This window comes from Schistocerca americana, chromosome 7, assembly GCF_021461395.2.
Source record: "Schistocerca americana isolate TAMUIC-IGC-003095 chromosome 7, iqSchAmer2.1, whole genome shotgun sequence".
In the NCBI taxonomy this organism is placed as follows: domain Eukaryota; kingdom Metazoa; phylum Arthropoda; class Insecta; order Orthoptera; family Acrididae; genus Schistocerca; species Schistocerca americana.
In genome coordinates this window covers 51802611-51823155 of record NC_060125.1, presented here as the reverse complement: position 1 = coordinate 51823155, position 20545 = coordinate 51802611, and the positions used below count along the sequence as shown (strand labels likewise).

The 20545-nt window shown below is 40.9% G+C and overlaps 1 protein-coding gene across 1 annotated transcript in view; it reads left to right on the top strand.

Moving 5' to 3' along the window:
* The first annotated feature begins 2377 nt into the window (after positions 1 to 2377).
* Positions 2378 to 20545, top strand: part of LOC124622691 (adipokinetic hormone/corazonin-related peptide receptor variant I-like) — a 180456-nt gene continuing 162288 nt past the window's right edge. The window contains exons 1-2 of the mRNA XM_047148480.1: positions 2378 to 2442; positions 7405 to 7610. Of these exons, the coding sequence (XP_047004436.1) occupies positions 2378 to 2442; positions 7405 to 7610 (271 nt within the window). The remainder of the gene's footprint in view (positions 2443 to 7404; positions 7611 to 20545) is intronic.

The window sequence follows — 20545 nt, the reverse complement described above, 5'->3', positions numbered from 1 at the left end:
GTAAATTTACCCAAAGATATTTTAATATTTTGGTACATCTTCCTCGCTCTGTCGTACTTGAAATCATCCTTCGCTTCTTTTATCATATTGTTGTATTATTCCCGTTCTCTTGTCTTTGGGTTCGTTGTGTTTCAAGTCGGATTTTGTAATATCTTTCGTTCATTGTCATATTGTTCCTTTCTCTAAGCCACACTTTTCTCGCATTTCTTCTCTCCAGACCTTCTTGTTGGAACTTCTTGTTAAACCAAATTTTGTTAGGTTGTTTTCTTTTTCCTATAACTTTGGAAGATACTTCCTGAGTATTGTTCTTCTGGTGTTCCTTTTGCTCTGACGTCTTGTTGTTTCCTGTTGTATAGTCTAGTTTTTGTTAGGTTGCTTTCCATTTCCTTGGTAAAGTTCCCTTTTGTAGATTCTTCAGACAGGTTATATCTAGTAATTTCCGCTCTATTTATATTTATTTTCTTCTTAATTTTCTTTTCATTTTTGATATGATTAACATATGGTCCGTGTCAAATCGGTGCCCTAAAGGTTCTAATATTCTTAATACTGTTCTGGAATCTTCTTTGAATGGCGACATGGTCAATATGATTCACTACTTCTCCATCTGGTGATACCCATCTTCTTATCCCGCTTCCATGTACTGCCGTAACGGATTTGGAAATATGCAGAAGGCGTCTCTATTGTGTGTGTGTGTGTGTGTGTGTGTGTGTGTGTGTTCAAAAATGGCTCTGAGCACTGTGGGACTTAACAACTGGGGTCATCAGTCCCCTAGAACTAAGAACTACTTAAAAATAACTAACCTAAGGGCAACACACACATCCATGCCCGAGGCAGGATTCGAACCAGCGACCGTAGCGGTCGCGCCGTTCCAGACAGAAGCGCCTAGAACCGCTCGGCCACACCTGCTGTGTGTGTGTGTGTGTGTGTGTGTGTGTGTGTGTGTGTGAGAATAAAATTGCCGTACATTCTCTGAGTAGAGTTTAAATATTAAAATAAATTCACATCCGTCTTAGAAAATATTTGATACGCACGCATACACGACTTCCTATATAAAAAACACGTTAGTGTGGGACAGTGAATAGCACAATGCCGAACGAGGGTTCAAGTGCACATCTTGCCATCCAGGCCTAGGTTTCCTGTGATTTCCCTAAGTCATTGCAAGCAAATAAGCAGATGGTTGCTTTGAAAGGGAACAGGCGATTTCATTCCCCATCCTTGGAACATTCCGAGCTTGTGCTCAATCTTTAATGAACTCGATGTCGGCAGGACACTGAAAGTGGGGAGGGGGGTTAGAAAATTTAATGTGGATTGTAATTAAATAACTCGTGCACAAGTTAATGAAAAGTTCCTGGGCGCAGATTCTGAATTACGGGCTCTAATATTTCCTGTACAAGCTGATAGTGCATTAATAAATACGTAATGTTCACTTACCTCGAATAATTAAATTAATTAAATTATGGTTTGGCACAATGGATAACGTGAATTGACGCGAGTATATCACGGAAGGTATGTTATTGCAAACCACTCTTGGTCCTTTTGTACTGCACCTTTCTTTCTTCATTCAGTATTTCACTTCTCTGCCTCAGCGTTGCAGGTACGTTTATCTCATGGTGTTTAGTAATCTGCATGGAACAAGTAATGATATGGGCATTAGTAATACCTTATTATAGTCAACGGAGTTCTTTTTTATCATCAGTAGAGAATATTTATTACTTAGGACCAATGAGTTGACAGCAATAAATTTTAAAATATATTTAGCATCTTGCATTCATTACACAAGAGGTGCATCAAATCGTACTTGAATACGTGGTCCTACAACTGGAACAGAATTATTTATGTTCGTGAGGTACGGTGGTGGCAATAACATCGGTTTGGCAACATCAATTTCTCAGCATTAGAGGGTAAAACAACAAAAATCACTCACACACTCATACGAAAAGGTAAATAAAACGTAACGATTAATTGTACTGACTACTGTGGGATCCGTACCAGATAGGGTTGATAGAAGAGATAGAGAAGATCCAACGGAGAGAAGCTCGCTTCGTTACACGATCATTTAGTAATCGCGAAAGCGTTATGGAGATGATAGATAAACTCCATCGGAAGACTTTGCAGGAGAGACGCTCAGTAGCTCGGTACGCGCTTTTGTTGACGTTTCGAGAACATACCTTCACCTATGAGTCAAGCAGTATACTGCTTCTTCCTACGTATATCTCGCGAAGAGACCATGAGGATAAAATCAGAGAGATTAGAGTGCACACAGAGGCATACCGAAAATCTTTCTTTCCACGAACAATACGAGACTGGAATAGAAGGGAGAAACGATAGTGGTACACAAAGTACCCTCCGCCACACACCATCAAGTGGCTTGCGAAGTATGGATGTAGATGTAGATGTAGATGTACTGTTAGCAAGCAGATCAAAGGATGTACACAATGAATGGTGGGTGAACGCCATATCAAAGAAACATGCACGTAGACAAATTTTTTGAATAATCAAAAAGTAGTCACCAGATAATAATACACTCAGCATGTAGGTAGTCATTTGACATAGATTTTAACGTACTGCACAGTGGAGGAGGCTCTGACTCATTATTTGTGAAACCATGACGGATGGTGGTCAAAACACTTCCATAATAGTTACAAAAAAGATAATTGTTAGCAAGAGGATAAATTTCGCACGAATTTCAATACACGCTAATGTTGGCCAAATAGTAACTGTCTACGAACTGCCAGTGCTTAAAGAATTGTGTAATTCGACATGGATCGATGGCTCAGACCCGTACTAAGCAATGACCATCAAACAGCATTCTTGCACTAAAATTTAATGAAATGGACAAAATAAGGGACCACGACTGATTTCTCTAACATAGATGAATTTCAAAGAGAAAACACTAAGTGACTGTACAAGTAAATAAATCCCAGTGCCTGTATCCTCAAGCTAGATAGGACAGTTCAAGAGACCATGTTTTCCAGCTTACCAAGACTAAGGCAGGATGCACATCATGGTGGACGCCGAGAAACGGCTTCACTTTCAAAACAATCGTTGGGGGAAGAGGAACTGTTGGGGCTGACATCTACAGCATTACGTAGTTCCATCTGGATGTATATCTTTGACTCCTGTCTTAGCCCAATCTAGGCTCAAATTTAGGTTTAAATGGATCTACGCGACTCATGATCCTCTGGCTGTCTGTGTAGTCATTCAACTTTACGACGCACTCATTCCATTCACTCATAATCACAGAAAGGAACCACAGATACTGGAAAGCGGGCGTACCAATAAATAAAGGAATGAGTCAACACATTATTTGTCCAGATGCTGCCGGCGTGCTGAATATTTAACTACACAACACGAAAATCAATGAATAGATATGCAAAATACATCAAATGTGAGGAAACGTAAAACATCTTACGACCCATTTCAACACTTACATACACAGGGTGAGTCACGTACGACGTAACGCCCTCTTGGTTCATGAACGGTTGCACATATCGAAACGCGGTTTTGGGCAAATGTTAGAGCGTCGAGGGGCACGTATGTTTCTGTTTGGTTAATGTTTTTAGCGTTGGTGTCAACAGAGATATTGAAGTAAGTAGTTTTTTTAACGGAATAGAATAGTTTTCATACCTATATTCGATGGCTCTTGAGAAGACAGTTACAGTGACATAGCGTTTGTTAATGTTGACGTTGAAACCTGTCGTATGAAATTCGAGAAGTATCCTAGAATGTGGGAGCATGGTAGCCCGAAACGGCATTCGCGCTGCAAACACATCCAAGTAGGTGTCTCGTACCAGGCTGCGTGCCTGTATACCGTAAGGCAGGCCTGCGCAACGAGAATAAAGCTTCATTTCCCCTCGAACCAACTCACGATCTGCATGCATCTACGAATGCTGAATGTGGAAATACAGCTTAGGCTAGAATATAGAGTATGTCCTCCCAGATTTACGTGAAATGAAGAAACAGAGAAATAACAGTTCATTCTTAAATTGAAAAAATTCCTATACGTGGCTCTGCGCTTCTTAGAGGTAAAATAGAAGCTCTCTGACAACTGTCTCCACCTACACTGCTCTAACTTATATCATATGGGATACATTCGCTGAACTAAACATTTTATTAAAAATATTTTGGTGACCACCTGTACACCGCAAAATAAATTTCTTCTTAACTAAACGTCGTCGATTTATTTGACACTGTAATGCAATTTCGTACACACGTAAATCAAACAAACAATTTAATAATAATTATTTGGTACTACCCAAATCACAAAACATAAATTGTCTTCCAAAAACATAACGTTATCCTTTATTTGAACTGTTCAAATTGTTGAAGATGGACTGAAAGCTACATTTCCAATCGCTGTTTGAAAGAAAGACGAACGGATGTAATTACAGTGTATGATAGAGCATGCACTGGTGACTCGACGACAAATTTCGTCTGACGTAGTTGGGGTTTCGTTATAGATGCATCTTTGAGATATCCCCAAAGAAAGCAATCAGGAGGAGTCAAATCGGCGAACAATGAAGGCCATTTGTCAACAAAACTTCGTCCTATCCAACGTCCGGGAAAGTTCTCATTCAGTATTTGCGTTTCAGCACGGGGTGCGTGAGCTGGACAACTGTCGCGTTGCAGCCATATACACAGTCGAATATCAATGGGTATCTCTTCTAGAAGAACCGGCAGAATGTTCGTCATAAAGTGTGCGTACGAATGTCCACATAGAACGCCTAGGATGAAGTAAGGTCCCAAATGTCATTTCCTATGATGCCGCACCATACGTTTAGCTCCACGGCCGTTGATGTTGCCTGGGCGAAGCCAGTGTGGATTTTCGGCTGCCCACTGGTGCATGTTACGAAAATTTTCATTAGCGTGGAGCCGGCCGAGGTGGCCGAGTGGTTCTAGGCGCTTCAGTCCGGAACGGCGCGACTGCTACGGTCGCAGGTTCGAATCCTGCCTCGGGCATGGTTGTGTGTGATGTCCTTAGGTTAGTTAGGTTTAAGTAGTTCTAAGTTCTAGGGGACTGATGACCTCAGATGTTAAGTCTCATAGTGCTCAGAGTTATTTGAACCACTTTTTTCTCACTAGCGTGGTTAGTAAACGTTGTACCAACGGTAAAGCGAACACGATGGAAAAACGTAGGGTCGTCTTTCAGTTGCTGAAGGGCTAACCGACAAAATTCTGTACGACGTTCGAAATCACGGTCGTCCAGTGCCTGATGTAGTGACAGATGACGGTGATAGAAGTTCTATCGATGCAGGGTGCGAATGACAATCGCCTGGCTGTCTCCAAATTCTTTGGCAATATATCTTCAAATGGCTCGGAGCCCTATGAGACTTAACACCTGAGGTCATCAGTCCCCTAGACCTTAGAACTACTTAAACCTAACTAACATAAGGACATCACGCACATATCCATGCCCGAGGCAGAATTCGAACCTGCGGCCGTAGCGGTCGCTCGGATCCAGACTGTAGCGGCTAGAAGCGCACGGCCACTCCGGCCGGCACTCGTGTACATACAGGGTGTAATTGGTTTAATTGTATGTATTTTTGTATGTGTTACCGTAATAGGTAGGCTCGTCAGTATGTTGGTTGTCTTTCCCCTGCACAGAAGAGTCTTCGCACAAACACGTCACAGCCTTTTTAACCCAATGTTTTCAGCACAGTCGAAACTGCAGCGCTAGGTGAAATACGGCTGTGAGTATAAACTCACCGTTTTGTGCCCACACGTATACACATGAACAAGTGACCTACTCCCCAGGGCAAAATAAACATTAATGGGCCGGCCGGAGTGGCCGAGCGGTTAAGGGCGCTACAGCCTGGAACCGCACGACCGCTACGGTCGCAGGTTCGAATCCTGCCTCGGGCATGGATGTGTGTGATGTCCTTAGGTTAGTTAGGTTTAAGTAGTTCTAAGTTCTAGGGGACTTATGACCACAGCAGTTGAGTCCCATAGTGCTCAGAGCCATTTGAACCAAACATTAGTGGCTTGGTCTTGCTAGACGTAACCAATCTTAAAACATACTACTCCTATTAGCTATAATTATTAGTCTGCAAATGAAGTGAACATTGATGCATTGTGGTTCAGTATACTGTCCTCAATCGCCAGAAAAGTATGTGCACTTATATCTGTTACATCTTGTATATACATATGCATACAGTCACACCTACCACCCCTCCTATACACACATATAGCTCAAAGTGCCCCAGGAAAGTGCAAATCCTCATGGCAGAGCGTGGACACATCTCATATTATTTTCCACTACTAGGGGTCCTGACACTTTTGGTAAGATAGTGTGTATTATGCTGCCATAAATTATTTAAATTATTTCTATTTCCGCAATGTCTGCTTTTAGTTGTCGTGATCTTCCTGAGATTAGTGTAAGATGCAGAACATCATCTTTATACGACACGCTACCGTGGAGTACGGCAACGTCCAGATTGTGCTTGCGATGACATGGTTTGATGGTGTCTAGGAAGCCTGCATACTCGATTCACTAGACAAACATTCAAATAAATCTTATTATTGAGTTTTATTACAAAAAGAAAATTACAATACTTAACTTTTGCAATTGCACAGATGTGACGCAAGCAACGGGCGACATACAAAATAACGTCTTTGTCAGTATAGACCAGGGGTTCCCAACAAAATTTTCTTGAGGATCCCCTCATCGAGCATGATTGGTACCTTGTCATATCACAGTATCAAGTACCTAATAATGGCAAATCTAGTCTTTTAATACGTTTTCTATTATTGGTACTTATAAAAAACGTAGACATATTCATTATTGAAAAAATATTGAGCTGCCAAAACAAAAAATCTGTTATCATACAAAATATGTTTAATATATTTTTTATTCCAACAGCATCTTGCGGACACCTCTGGCATAGCTCGCGGACCCCTGGGGGTCCGCGGACCACCTGTTGGGAACCACTGGTATAGACAATCCCAAGTCTGTGCTACATAGAGAGTACAAGCGAAATGACTTGAGTTGACGCTGCTAATCTTGAATGGTTCAAATGGATCTGAGCACTATGGGGCTTACTTTCTGAGGTCATCAGTCCCCTAGAACTTAGAACTACTTAAACCTAACTAACCTAAGGACATCACACACATCCATGCCCGAGGCAGGATTCAAACCTGCGACTGTAGCGGTCGCGCGGTTCCAGACTGTAGCGCCTAGAACCGCTCGGCCACCCCGGCCGGCGCTAATCTTGAAGCTGATATTGAACTGGGCTGTCACCAGTCGGTCGCGTCGCTTATGTCCTCCCCATATAGGGGGCGCTGCTGTCGCATTGTGGTCCTGGAATGAGGTCCGGGAAGCGTGCCTTTGGCTGACTTCTTTTCACAGCCATCTCTTCTCTATCGTTCCCGATTGGCGTGCCGGCGCTTGACTTTGCGCCGTAACAGTTCGTGTCACTTGCTGTTGCAGATAGCCATCTTCCACGTGGAGAGGGGCCCGTTCTGCGAGCTGTTCCTGCAGTGCGTGACGTACGGCTTCTACACGGAGCCGTGGCAGGAGCAGCTGTACGCCGCATTCAGCCTCATGTGCATGTTCGTGCTGCCGCTCGCCATCCTGATCGGAACATACGTCTCCACTTTCATCACCATCTCACGTGAGTTATCGCTGCTTAATATGCCATTGCATATTTGCAGCTACATGTGTCATATCGTCTATTCCCCATACTAGGTATTACTGTGGCTCACATTGCCAATACAAGGGATGATGAGATCACTGCCACACCGACGTAATAACTGCGATGTCCTGTCTCGAACACTGAAATCATCACTAACTACAACATCGTCCCCAACAGTAAACATCAATCCTAAGAATATTCAAATTATTTCATTCATAGTCTCCAGTCACAAGTATCTGAAAGTTTCACCGACTAATTTGCTTTAGCAGTGTACACCTTCAGATCTGTTTAATTTTGAATTTGGCTTATGTCAGTACTTTCGTTGCATTTTGTTGTGCAAGTGTCTGATTGTGAAATTTTGATTGTTTCTACACAGGTACGAGCTCTCAACTACGGAAATTTACGTTTGAACATAAATGGTACTTTAATTTAGATTTCGTGAACACTGGTATCGTACGTGTCTCTAGTTGGTTACCCTTATATTTTGCCACATTTTAATAGCGTAATCACTGTAAAAAGCAAATACTTGGTCCTTTAAAGAATTTGAACAAAGGCTGTGGCTAAAATAATTGGGCTGGAATTACCGTTAGTTCAGTTGCTAATAAGTATATATTAGTTGCATAGACTGCAGGCAGACACATTTCTTGGAACAAGCATAGTTTTGGGTGTATTTATTTTATTGTTAATGTTTTCATTAAGAAGCTTACGGCGAAGCTATGATAATGACGCCAATTTTAAACCTTCATGAGATACCTCCTAATGTGGTGTCGGAACTCCATTTAGCCGGCGTTGCGTAACAACTCGATGTGACATGCGCTCAACTAATAGTTGAAAGACTGCTGCAGAAAACTGAGCTATACTTTCTCTGTAGCCGTACATAACTACGGAAGTATGGCGCGCAGCAGGACCTGACACCACGATAATGCCACATAAATATTCGATGGGATTCATGTCGGGTGATCTGGGTGCTCAAAACATTCGCTACAGTCGTTCAGAATATTCTTCAAAATAATCGCGAACAATACTAACCTGGTGACATGGTACATTGCCATCCATAAAAAAATCCATCGTTGAATTTCTGCAAATGGTCTCCAGGTTGCCGAACATAGCCATTTTTAGTCAATGATCGGTTCAGATGGGTCAGAGTACCCAGTCCAAGGCATATAAACACAGTCTGCGCAATTATGGAGCCACCCAAAGCTTTAACGGTGCCCTGTTGACAACTTGGGTCCATGGCTGCGTAGGGTCTGCGCCACACTCGAACACTACTGTCAGCTCTTATCAACTGAAATCGGGACTTCTCTGACCAGGACACGGTTTTCCAGTCGCCTAGGTCCATCCGATATGATCACGATCGGAAAATACATTCGTAGTACGTCCCACATTGTTTCCTGTAGTTATTTAATGCCGTGTTGCTTGTCTACTAGCACTGACAACTTTACGCAGACGCCGCTGCTCTTGGTCGTTAAGTGAAGGCCGTCGGCAACTGCGTTGTCCGTGGTGAGAGATAACGCCTGAAATTTGGTGTTCTCAGCACACTCTTGACACTGCGGATAGAGGAATATTGAATTACTAAATGATTTCCGAAAAGGAATGTTCCATGAACCTAGCTCCAACTACCATCCCGCGTTCGAAGTCTCTTAATTCCCGTCGTGCGGACACAGGCATGTCAAAAATCTTTCCACGTGAATCAGCTGAGTAGAAATGACAGTTCCGCCTGTACACTGTCCTTTTACACCTTGTGTACGCGATATTACCGCTGTGCATGTCGCTACCCCATGACTTGCCAACTCAGTGTAAATATAAGTGACTTGCTTTGGGTTAGAATTCATCTGATCTGTACCACGTCGGTGTCGTACAGGAGATCACCTCTCTCTCAAGGAACTGATTCTTTACATTGCCTGCTGAACCTAAAGAAAGTGTGGGTCATTCTGTGACAGATCGCTTAGGTCCACACACCTTTTCAATGTAAGCTGGAGCCTCACCTACAAGTTTGAATACAAGGAAACATTTCCTGTACGTTTGCAATACCCAACATAAACCTACGTCGAAATCTACGACGACCGACACAATATTTCTTGTAGAGTTGAGGGTGTCTTTTGAATCTGAATCACGTGGACACTATTCCTGTCAAACAATCTGGAAGCTAATGAGTGTCTTAAGAGGTGCTACTACTTCCTGATGTGAAGCTTCCTCAATGAGAAGTCGGGTTATTGTTTATGCAGGGAACTACAAAGTAACGAATATGTAAATTAGTGAGAGATACAATGAAAATTTAAAATTTTAATTAAAATCGATGAAAAAGAATTTGAGGTTTCCAGTTTATAATTAACGATTTTGTGAAGTATTCAGGGAACAAGAGATTAAATTTACGCTTAGAAGCTTCTATTTGTTACAATTCGCGTTGTTCAGCACTCTGACACTAAACAATAATGGCCTCAGTTCGAAGCGCTGTTCCGTTACTTAGAGTAATTTTTATTAAGACCTCTCCTTAAACGCAGAATTACTCTCTCCTTACATACACATTTTTATGGCAATGTGATACACACTGTTTGGAAACTTGACATTCCTCCTACAGTTTGTAAACCATCGCGAATGGTAGAATACCGTGTGAATACTCTGTCATTTCATGTATGTGACAGCACATTCTAGTGAGCACTCAAAGTGGATGTACCGGCTGATAAAAAAGTCAGTATAAATTTGAAAACTGAATAAATCAGGGAATAATGTAGACAGAGAGTACAAATTGACACAAATGCTTGGAATGACATGGGGGTTTTTAGAACCAAAAGAATACAAATATTTAAAAAATGTCCGACACATGGCGCTTGATCTGATCAGAACAGCAATAATTAGCATAACAAAGTAAGACAAAGCAAAGATGATGTTCTTTATAGGAAATGCACAATATGTGACCATCGTTCCTCAACAATAGCTGTAGTCGAGGAATAATGTTGTTAACAGCACTGTAAAGCATGTCCGAACTTATGGTGAGGCATCGGCGTCGGATGTTGTCTTTCAGTATCCCTGGAGATGTCGGTCGATCACGATACACTTGCGACTTCAGGTAACCCCAAAGCCAATAATCGCACCGACTGACGTCTTGGGACCTGGGAGGCCAAGCATGACGAAAGTGGCGGCTGAGCACACGATCATGTCCAAACGACGCACGCAAGAGATCTATCACGTGTCTAGCAATATGGGGTGGTTCTAATAAAACCCCATGTCATTCCAAGCATGTGTGTCAATTTTTACCTGTCTATCTACATTATTCCATGGTTTATTTAAGTTTTCAAATTTATACTGACTTTTTGATCACCTGGTACTTGTGTTACTCAGAGAACATCTTAATAAACATTAAGATTTAGTACAGAAAACGTCCCTTCTCTCGTTGATAAAGAACCCCTTGTGTTTTACTTAGATAACAGGGTTTAACCTTTGTTACAACTCATGCTCACATACCCACATCTAAGTACCGCGACGCACTGCTCGCCCACAGCTGAACTTATCAAAACCGATCATCCTAATAACAAAATGTACGAAGTGACCCACACCGTCGCTTTCTTCATTACAGTTACGAGTGGTTACGGTCCCCTTATTTGTCAAGGTGTCAGTCACGGAACTCTACGTTCTTCTCTTGGTGAGATCATACTGGACGTGCGTTACCAGTATACTCCTCAGTCCTATCGACGGCGTCTTACATGAACAGTGTGTACGTCCCACATTAATTTCTGCAGTTATTGCATGCAGTGTCGCTTGTCCTTCAGCACTGATAACTCAATGCAGACGCCGCTGCTCTCTGTACTCGCCGGCTACTGCGTTGCCTTCGTGGTAATGCCTGGAATTTGTTATTCTCGGCACGCTCTTAACACTAGGGGTCTCAGAATACTGAATTCCCATGCGTCTAGCTCAGACTACCACATCGTATTTAAACCCCGTTAATTAACGCTGTGCGGCCATAATCATATCGGAAACATTTTCACATGAATTAGCTGATTACAAATAATAGCTCCGGCAATGCACTGAACTTGTGTAAAAAAAAAAAAAAAAAAAACCCTCTAAAAATTCTTGACCGATTTACTCCACATTTTTACACGATATTCCAATGAACATTCGAAGGGACATTGGCTATATACTTCTTTTATGGGCATAATACATAAATACAGAATATGTAGTATATGAAGGGGATGTGTTGTTACGAACTGTTTGACCGATTCACTTCAAACTTTTACACGATACTCTAATTAACGTCGGGACGAATATAAGCTATATATTTTTTAAATACATATAATATGCTAATACATAAGTTGCATGTACAGGAGAGAGTTGTTACTAACAGGCCCTAAAAGTTCGTGACCGATTTACTTTCAGTAATTACACCATACTCTAATGTAAATATCGACGTACATATGACACATATTTTAATGCATATAATACACAAATATGTATGAAAGGTATCGTTAGATCTTTGTAAGTCTACCCATCCAAAGACTAAAATTATGCGAGATACTGCCGCTGAAGCTACTATCGTCACAAACTCAGCAGCTAGAGACGTGTCTCTCATGGTATGCAACGACACCAACCGATTTACACATTCATTTTAAGCGACATGAGTTCCAACTCAAGGTTTCGTTTCCAATAACAACAAATAGGCTTAAGGTCAGAGAGAGGGACAATGGGAGAGAGAAAAGGAAGGAGGAAAGGGACATGGAGAAGAAAGAAATAGAGAGATGACTGAGAGGGAGGGGGGGGGGGGGAGGGAAGGAGGAGATGAACAAAGGGAGGGGACACCGGAAGGTGGACAGGGAAAGTGCGGAAGAAGTTGAGGGTGTATATCCCCTGTCCATACAGATGTAGCAACTGCGATACTTTGCTGCGTTCACTAGTATAAATTCTGTAACCTCAAAACTGTCACGTATTATAATTCATAAATTTCTTCTGTATCATTTAAGACAGAGAAAATGAACCCACTGGAGATGGAAAATCCTCTCTGGGAATGTTTGGCCACTTAAACAAGGAACATTATGTTTGCTCAAGGCAGAAATACATGTCATTACTACATAAATACGAAGCAAATGCTGAGAAGGAAAGAGCTTCAACCACAACAGGAATGTGTGTTTCACAGGATAGGTTGTCCCTGATCCCGCGTTGATTGTTTGAGAGAAGCTTGTTTCCTACATGTAAATAATAATATATGAACTTAGAATATGCTTTAGTGTCCAGAAACACACGGAAATCAGTGACATTTTTCTCTGTAATTCTGTAGATTCTATCTTTTACGCATTTTTTAAACAGTAGAGCTCTTCCCTCCTTACTAGCCGCGAGGGACGATTATTCGCTGTACGAGAGATTGTCGATAAATTTGAGCTAGGAGAGGAACTAGTTCCGAGACTTACTCCAGTGTGAAATCTAACGGCTGCTCCATTAAGGTCTGGCGTCTTGTTCGCTTCAAGTACTGTTAATGGTTTTTCAATACCGGGTACGTCATCTCTTATAGAAGAGGCTTTATAAGGTTCTATAACACTGCTTGATTTCCTCCTAAACATGTTCTTTCGTCGATAGTAGGCGAGTCGACCCGCTTACTTCCAAATATAGAAAAAAAGGTGCGGATTAATGATAAATGCGAGGGCTAGTTTTTTCAAGATCCTATCTTTCGCGAAATTAAAAACCACACCAAAATTCTGATGAAGCTTTGCGAAGATGTGTTGTGCAGTGCCTCCGGTATGGCCGTAACTGTCACGAATGACAGTGAAGCGTAGCAGTGATGCACGAGCTATGAAACAGGGCGGACGGCCGTTCATGACGCACGCTGCGCCATGACACTGCTCAGCAGCAAACAGCAGCTGCAGCAAAAACGGTTCTGCAGCGTTTGATCACTCACCGTACAACCCGGACTTGTGTTCCTCATTTTTGACTCTCACAGTGGTCTCTATTTCACAAGTGATCGGACCTCTTTTGAAACAAACAAAAAAATAAATAATAAGCTCTCGTAATTTAGACGACGCGTCATTTTTTAACTCAACTGTTTTTGTCAGTGCCGTGTTTTGGGAAATATCTGCGTTGCTACAAAAACGTCTCCAGCGCTCAACGCCAAAAGAAAAAAAAATCATCCATTCAGAATTTTATATCATTTGTTTCTCTGGATAAATAATCTTAATGTACCACTTTTTGTTTATCGTTGAGCGGAGCTTACGTATTTGTAGTAATGGAGAACATTTCCTGAAGACAACAAAACACCACGAACAGAAACTGATAAACTACAAAAATTATCTCTGCTAAATTATTAAATATTGTTTAATATTGATCAATACCTTTTGCTATATTTACAAGTCAGCCGCTCGACCCGCCTAGTAGTTATATATCTGTAGGAGAAAGTCAAGGAGTGTCCCATATAAAATATCAAACCGGTGCAATAATGGCTAGAAAACTGCTTAGACGCAGGCATTCGGATTGCTGGAAGCACATTGCAATTATCAGGCATCACGGTATTGTGAGCTGCCCCTGTGGCAATGGACTCTGTTCCCCAGTCAAGTCTTTGATCGATAGCCAGTGCAATCTCGCAAATAATGGCTGCGGTTTCGGAGGATTTACGGCTTACACATTCCTTCCACACCGTAAGATTGATGGGACGGAAAGTAAATACATCAGGCGAATCCGAAACCCAGCTGCTAAGGAAACTCTAAGCGCAACGTGTTAGAAACTTGCCGAAAAATTTTCTGTTCACCAGTAAGCAGAGCAATTACAATAATTAAGTAGACAAACAGGTCGAGCAAATTGTGTATCAAGTCTGCACTCAGTCACTGTGAATACAAACTTTGTACTTCAGTTACCACTGACAGTTCAGTTCGTCGATGACGTCAGGAGCCAAGTTAGTACTCCCTGGTTCCCAATTCAGATTTAGTGACTGGTTTGCACATAAGAGAGCTATAACCATTTGCAATAGGATTCTCCAGGATACAAATCAGCGAATTATACCTATGCTCGGTGAAGTACTGGAAGATTTCAAGTGGGGAGTTGCGTACCGTTTTATAGTTGTTATTCCATTTCACCTTTCTTTCCAAGCCATTACCATCTAACAGAAATATGTAGCTAGCCATTTAATATGTAGATAAATTTATTACAGGAACATAACGTAATGTAGCTCAGTAACACAGCTGATGTTAAACACAAAGCTGTGGACAGCTGAAAACAAAATATTTTCTTTGCGTGTTAATGAAAAGAATTTCTCATAAAATCTTGTGTAAAGTGAACGAGAGCATTTCCTAACCAGAAGAATTACGGAGAAAACGAAAAAAGTAACCTGGAACTATACGGTTAAGAATACGGTACTGAAACAGCAATAAAATTGTTTAGAGAGAGTGAAATTTGTCACTATACATTTTTATATGAGTAAAATTGACTCTTGAAGGATACAATGTTACAGAAACGGTGGGGGACGTATAATGAACATAATATGATTATAAATGTAATTTCATGAACGAAATATTTTCAGTAGGCCTACTCGGAAAATAAATAAAAGTGGTAAGTCACAGCAAATAAGAATAGTGACTATTAGTAAATCCTTTAATGCAAAAGTAGTATAGTAACTGGGAACTATTCTTCCGTGAATAAGTTTGAGTATGACTGCAGATTTGGCGGAGATTATGTGTTGGCAGGACATGACAATATCCAGTCAATGACCACTTCAGCTGGACGAGAGGGCCCAAGTGCTTCCCTTGTAAACAAAGCTCAGATCATTGTGTAGCCAACACCAGTTTGCACAGTGCCTTGTTGACAGCATGGTTCCCTGGCTTCGTGGGGTCAGCAGTTACCAACTGAAATGGGGACTGATCCGACACGTCCAAGACTGTTCAGTCGTATAGGGTCCACCCGATATGGTCACGAGAACAGGAGAGTCGCTGCAGGCTATCTCATACTGTTAACAAAGGCACTCGCGTCGATCATCTGCTGCCATAGCCCACTAACATCAGATTCCGCCGCACTGTGTTAACGGATACGATCGTCGTACGTCCCACATTGATATCTGCGGTTATTGCACGCAGTGTTGCTTGTCTCTCAGCACCGACAACACAATGCGTCGTTAAGTTAAGGGCGTCAGCCTCTGCGTTGTCTGTGATGAGAGACAATGCCCGGAATTTGGTATTCTCAGCACACTCTTCACACTGTGGATCTCGGAACTTTGAATCCTCGTGCATCTAACTCCAACTACCATATCGCATTCAAAGTTCGTTTATTACCGTATTGAGGCCATAATCGTACCTGAAAGCTTTTCACATGAATTACCCAAATACAAATGACAGCTCTGTAATGCATGCAAATGACTATAAATCTGACAGAGATCACATATTGGTACAATATGACGAGAGGAACAGCATATTGTCTTTAACACAAGCTGTAAGGACTAAAGCAGAGAAAAAAATAGATGTGGCAAGAGCTACATGGAACTAATAATGAAACTGAGTACGTTTTAATGTACATTATGTAAATTGTACAAGATGTGACAGTAGTGCAGAAATTAGAAAGCTGATGGAGTTCGCACCCTATATTTAACCTATAGCACCACAAAGTCACACACTCGTAAACAGCCCAATTGCACAAATAAGTCCCCCATTGGCATCGAGGATCGACATGGCTACTACATGCAAAAACAATATCAGAATGTACTTACACTGCAAAGGACATCGTTCACACAGTATCTCTGCAGAAAACTTTAACAAGATGGCGCAAGATTTATACTGAAACTCAATTAACAACAAAGATATAGTTTCATCCTGAAGGAAGCATCTTTTTGCACGAAGCAGAACATACTATCCATTTGAAAATTTTGACATCAATAGACATCATGTTGCTACAAAAGAAGAGTGTATACAGTTAATTTATGCATATAATTAACCATTATAGTTGTAGACACACCATGATAAATGAGCAATACCTGATAGTTATTCATAAGCTGCGTTCTTTACACACTATATTTAGCAGGTTATGTATGTACGTAGCATCATCATTCTGCCACAACAAGAGGAGAAAGGCACAATGACAAATCTGTATGCAAACGGTTACGTATATATAACTGGTTTAGCTATAGCATGTATCTTACAGACCGTATTTGATTGCTTAAACATAAGTTCCATCGTTAAAATTTAATAACTGGTTCTACAAGCGGGATTCGTTGTCAATTTGTAGCGCTGGGAGCCTGTAACACAAGCTCTTTATCAGGTAGAAGGACTGCGCAAATACACATGTACAAATTGCACACATTACACTTTTCAGTCATAAACCAATATCAGGCAGAACATCATTACCATATCCTTACTCCTCCTCTGCTTCATCATCATCATCACTGTCATGATCATTAGAAGGTATGGCAAGCAGGCTGCCAACGAAATGGTCTCTGTATTTATAAGTACTCACGAGACATTGTGAACCATGTAAGTTTCTGTACATAACTGTATAGGTTAAAATAATCTGAATGGCCAAATATCAGCACAGTTTTCACATGCGTATTGCCCTGATTGATCATATAATTTTATGTAATACATCCTAAACATAGAATACGTTGTCCTACAAATCGGTGAATTGGGTGTACAGGAGGTACATGATACGTAGCCATTGTGCTCACTGATACAGTTCTCCATAATATCTTGCCCAGTCGATTGTTTAGATAATAGTAGGTGTGAAACGATTTAAAAGTTGAAATAGGACATTTAGACCTATCACCCTGATATCGCAGTCGACGAAACCCAAAATACGTTCACCGGACGCAAAAATTCATGCAGTGGCAAAATTTTACGCAGTGTTAGTGGGGAGTGTCTTGAACAACATACAAAAACTCCTGACCAATAAAGCGTGAGCTTAGGGTTGGGGGGGTGGGGAAGGCACGTCAAGGTCACATTTTTGGATTTCGCGAAAATGCTTATGCATACAAAATTAAACTGCATTACATTTCCTACAAAGAACACCTCTTCATTTTTTTTTCTCTAGTACTAAGAGTTTCCACATTGCAGGGGATAGGAGAATAACAGATTATTAAAGATAGTGTTTTAATTGTATAAAGTAATGTTTATTATTAAATGAAGTGTGTTAAGAACACGTATTAAACGTATCACATTTAAAGCAGCAGAATCGTATTAATGGACAAATTGTGTTCTGGGGGTGTAACAATGTAGGAAGGCAGGAGAGGAGGCTACAAGCATCAGGGAAGGTAATTCGCCGGATTGTGGTCATGTATATACGTCTGTAAAATGAGAGCGAGCAGGCAATTCCCCATTCTCTCTACCGCACTACATCACAAAATCCAATTGCGAGGTATACTACAATGTTGTACCGACCTTTTCGCAGGTCGCCTTATGAATCGCTACCTACAGAGTATGCAGACACTCCTGGGCTGAGGATCTGTTTACTTTCCACAAATTGTCTTGACACTACATTGACTACAGGTATTAGCTGCTAATAATACAAATGCAAGAAAGGCATATGGACACATTCTACATATATCCCAGCACATGCTCCTACACTGATACAGCGGAAACTGATCCTTACTCATCTTTTAGGCACTTGTAGCGCTCTATCCGGAAAGGTGACTTTTTCCATCACACTGCTGATTGCTTTTTCATTTTACACACAGACTGTATCCCCCACCGTTTCTTGTTCATTTGTCTTATGAAAGTAGAAAAGAAAAAGTCACTAAGCTTGTGTTTATACTATTATAATAGTATTATACTATTATATAATACTATTATAATATAGTAGTATATTATAATATAGTAGTATACTACTATTATAATAGAGTTTATTAAGTGGGTAATTATTTTCATTTGCTATGTGAGATATAATGTAAAATACTTTCCAATAAGAAACGGTTGAGAAGTGCTTAATTTGGAAGTGTGATTTGGCAAGTGTCGAGTGTAGCATCGGTGGGAAAGGGAATTGATTGTTAAATGTGGTATCTTGATGCTGTCTGTCGTCGGCAGCATATTGTAAAGCCATGCAAATGTGTTGTAGTCGCTTGGTGGTGAATTAATGAATAACTATAAAGTTACTACACTTCTATCAGCATTAATTTATTATTGGTAGGCTGGACAAATCCCTTTTATTCAGAAACTTCTGGCACTTGAAGAGTGGCCTGCAATGAGTGGAGCAACGTACCATATATCCACATTGTATCTTGCAAGACGGCTGTCAGTATTTCTGATGGAATAGGACTGGTCATGTTTAAATCTAGAACAGTAATCTGCTGTAACCCATTGCTTGACCTGTGCTGAAATATTCGAAGTTCAGTTACACCTAGCTCACCTACTTCTGTTACAGAAGGATTCGATCTAAGCCTCTTGGCCTCTTCAGAAGTTGTGAGTGGTGAATGTGAGGCTGCAAAAAGTATACCAGCCACTGATAGTGGAGATGGGAAATCGACATCGTCAAACACATAGTGACACCATGTTAGAGTCTGGCCAGGCTATTCACTGTGGTAGACAGCTGACAGCCCCACCTGTTGACCTTTTCAATATGACAGCTCATTTAACAACTGCAAATAAATACTCTATAAGCTGAAAGTAGCTCAGCCATATACACAACACTTCAGTGAAGTTATTTTGCTTACTAACACGAAAGAACTGTACACGAAATGCTGGCGAGGTATAGACTGTATGTAAAATAAAGTGAGCAACACCCACGGAAGGGGAAAATTACTGTTGCTAAAAGAACGTTACAGTTACTGTACAGTGTGACCAAGTATCAATTTCCCTCTAGCACTGTAGTAGAGTACTCAGAGATTTACAAACATTCTGTCCACTTCCATTTCTTGCGTCAGTATAGCAATTCATATTTGTATTCCATGTAGAGTTAACGCATTCCGTGGGAAATAAACACCTTTGGGCATGTCTGCACATTGAATCACCAGTGATTTGTAAGATGAGCTGCAGAAAGGGTGGTATAACTTTGTCAAAAGAGCCTGTAGTTGCTTTTTGTGACATGGTGTAGTAGAGACAATGGGGAACTACCTCCTCACTCCTCATTTTTGGAGACCTGTTGAGGAGGTAAGTAGACGACCATAATCCTGCAACCTACCGTTCCTCATGGTTCTAATTACCACTAGCACGTTTCCACCCCGTTACATCTCCAATACTGTTCTACTGGACTGAGATGTGATACACACATTTAATATTTGTTATTAATCCAATTCATTTAACAATAAACATTAATTTTATATGATTAACATTATTTTAATAATCTATGACTTTCCCGTTTCCTACTTGTGTTTTGTAGAGTTTTCTGTGCGTTGAGGTAACTTAGTAAATTTCGTCCTCTAGGTTCCAGAGGACGCTTCTTATTGTTTCTAGTGAAATATTTCGGTAAAATTTTCATTCAGTGTTTTAACTTCGTTAAGTGTTCCAATGGCCGCTTGAATTTTTGGTTCTAGCTAATAATTTTGTGAAGTTTTTTTGGTATTGGTATTAGCTGTGGTGTAGTATTATTAATACAAGCAGTTGCTTTCTCAGTATACAGATAATTTGGAGACCGCTATTGTTAATTCAATAATAGTTCTACTGGTGTAACTAAACTTAGGTGACATAGATGTATAGTTTTTTTCAGTAACTGTAAAATTTTACCACGAGTGAGAAGTGTGGGCTCTGTCATAGGTTTGTGAGTAGTGGGTTACGGTGTGGAATTTGTTCAAAGTATTTTCATTGGGGGGAATGCAATGGAGAAGCCAGTGGGCATTCTAGCGATATCCTCTTTTTACAGAATCTGTAGTAGAAACAAGTTGATAGAGGAGCAGGAGCGTACATTCTGTGGCCTTAGGGTGCTGTAACAATGCGCGAAGGAGGAACTAGATAGAATGAGGAGGGTGAAGGGTGGTGGGAATGGGAACTGGCAGTTAGCAAGAAGGCAGCTAGGAGGAGGAGATATTCAGTTAT